Here is a 2,308-nt window from a genome sequence, read left to right as displayed (position 1 = left end):
GTAAAAATAATAAAAGTTGACAAATTTTGGGTCAATAATAAAAATATTTCCAAAGCTACTTGAAGCAAAAACTACATTAAAACACACGTGATAAGCAAATTCTTTTTTTAAAAATTTCTTGTGGTGTCTATATCTAGTTTCAATCAGTATTTTAAAATACCTCATATTTTACTAACTATATCTACCACTTAAAAAATACTCTCAGATTTTTTTCTTTGTCTCCAACTAGCCGTCTGTTTTCTCATCATGCCATTCTCTCTTTTTTTTTGAGGGGAGGTGTGTATTTTTTTTTATTGTTGAGTTGTAAGAATTCTTTATATATCCCAGATAGTCCCTTATCAGATATATGATTTGAAAACATTTTCCTCCATTCCATGGGTTGCTTTCTTTTTTTTAAGAGACATGGTCTCACTCTTTTGAGGCTGGAGTGCAGTGGCCTGATCAATCATAGCTCACTGCAGCCTCGACCATGCCTGGCTAATTTTTTTTTTTTATTATTTTTTAGAGATGTGGTCTCGCTATGTTGCCGAGGCTGGTCTCAAACTCCTGGTCTCAAACAATCCTCCCAACTTGGCCTCCCAAAGTGCTGGATTTACAGGCGTGAGCCACTGCGCCCGGCTTTCCATTCTCATATTTGAAGGACAAAAGCTGATGTTACCTAAATATCTGATATTTTCAGAAGTTCTTTTGATAGAGCTATGCTGCAAGGTGCTTCTGCTCTCTTGTTGTTCTATTTAAACTGTAATGAGGTTGCCGACTTTGTCAGCTTTATGCTTCTCCCATAAATTCAGCACTTTAAGGAAATATGCTGAGGAAAATTGCCTTTACAGGACAGGTTGAATTAATTCTCATAACTACATGACACAACTAAGCTTGTACTCTCAGAGCACCAGCTTAGCAAAACTACATCAGTGATTACCAGTGGGTATAATTGTCAAGTCTAATAAATAGTCAAGGTTGGGAAGAAGAAGGGGCAGGTATAAAGAAGTAAAGAAGAGAAAAAGAAGAAAAAGTGTAAAAAGATTCAGATGCAGGTAGAAGTGTGTGGCCAGTGTCAACAGTTACCTTAAATTAAGAGGACATTTTTGCACAAAATCATTCATAAATTCAAAGTTGTGGCCATTTAAACAGTACAGAAATACCGATTTTAAAATATTTATCATTCACAGATGGGAAAAAGCTGGAGAAGTGAATAGGGAGCTTTGGGAAAAAGCCGGAAAACAAGGACTGCTTGGTGTCAATATTGCAGAACGTCATGGTGGTATTGGTGGGGACTTGTACTCTGCAGCTGTTGTTTGGGAGGAGCAGTAAGTATGGAGACATTTGAAGTTGAGTCTTGTTTTGTAAGCATACTGCTCACCTTTCTGAGATGATTTTTTTTGAAAAAATGCTTTCTAATCTTCTTGGACAATTGAAAATTTAGTGTAAAATAGAAGAGATTATAATAAAAATAGTTGCTGTGTGAGAAGAATACAATTATAGGTGATTGCTATTTTAAAATATTTTATCTCTTAATTCATTAAATAAGTGTTTATTGAGCTTTGCGAGAGCACTGTTATTATGATAGGACCAGAAATTAAAAGATCAATAAAAGCAAAGAGAGAAAACGTTCAGGAACGTCATCATAGGTTTGTGAGCAGACAGGCTATTACAACACAACGTGATTAAAAACTTTAATACTTCGTTGTATTAGTCATTTTTTAATTGGAAATCAAAGAAACTGAAAATGGAATAAAAGAACTATTTTGTGTTTTTTAAATTTTCTTCTTGTTTTTTTTTCAAAGAGCATATTCAAATTGTTCAGGCCCAGGTTTTAGTCTTCATTCAGATATTGTCATGCCCTATATTGCAAACTATGGCTCAGAAGAACAGATTAAGCAATTCATCCCCCAGATGACTGCAGGCAAATGTATTGGTGCCATAGCAATGACAGAGCCTGGGGCTGGAAGGTAAGTCAAAATTTAGTTGGCTTTGAATTCTTGGAAGCCCTTCCATTTTCTCAGCACTTGGTTTATATAAGACTCTGAACTGGGTACTGGGAGGAATGCAAAGATGAACACATAATTCATGACCTTAAGTAAGATTCCAGTAGGAAAATAATAGTAAAGTGGATTTTAGTATGTGCTCTGAGATATTAACATAGTTTTATGCAAATAAAATGGTGGGATGTGAGTTGAATTTTCAGCATGATGAATTTTAGATGTGGAGTGAGTCACATGTAAATGTCAAGCAGGTTGTCAAAAAGTGTATTTGGAACTCTGGAGACATGGTGGAGTAGCAACTGGTTTTAAAAGTCTTTCATAGACTG

The 2,308-nt window shown here is 35.3% G+C and overlaps 1 protein-coding gene across 1 annotated transcript in view; it reads left to right on the top strand.

Annotated features, from left to right (window-relative positions):
* The window catches only part of ACADL (acyl-CoA dehydrogenase, long chain), a 61,787-nt gene that overhangs the window by 19,300 nt on the left and 40,179 nt on the right, over nucleotides 1-2,308 (top strand). Inside the window, exons 3-4 of the mRNA XM_012661250.1 lie at nucleotides 1,170-1,307; nucleotides 1,785-1,949. Of these exons, the coding sequence (XP_012516704.1) occupies nucleotides 1,170-1,307; nucleotides 1,785-1,949 (303 nt within the window). The remainder of the gene's footprint in view (nucleotides 1-1,169; nucleotides 1,308-1,784; nucleotides 1,950-2,308) is intronic.

This window comes from Propithecus coquereli, unplaced genomic scaffold, assembly GCF_000956105.1.
Source record: "Propithecus coquereli isolate 6110/MARCELLA unplaced genomic scaffold, Pcoq_1.0 Scaffold70, whole genome shotgun sequence".
In the NCBI taxonomy this organism is placed as follows: Eukaryota; Metazoa; Chordata; class Mammalia; order Primates; family Indriidae; genus Propithecus; species Propithecus coquereli.
The sequence above is the reverse complement of the archived record's forward strand: the minus strand, read 5'-3'. Positions and strand labels throughout refer to the sequence as shown.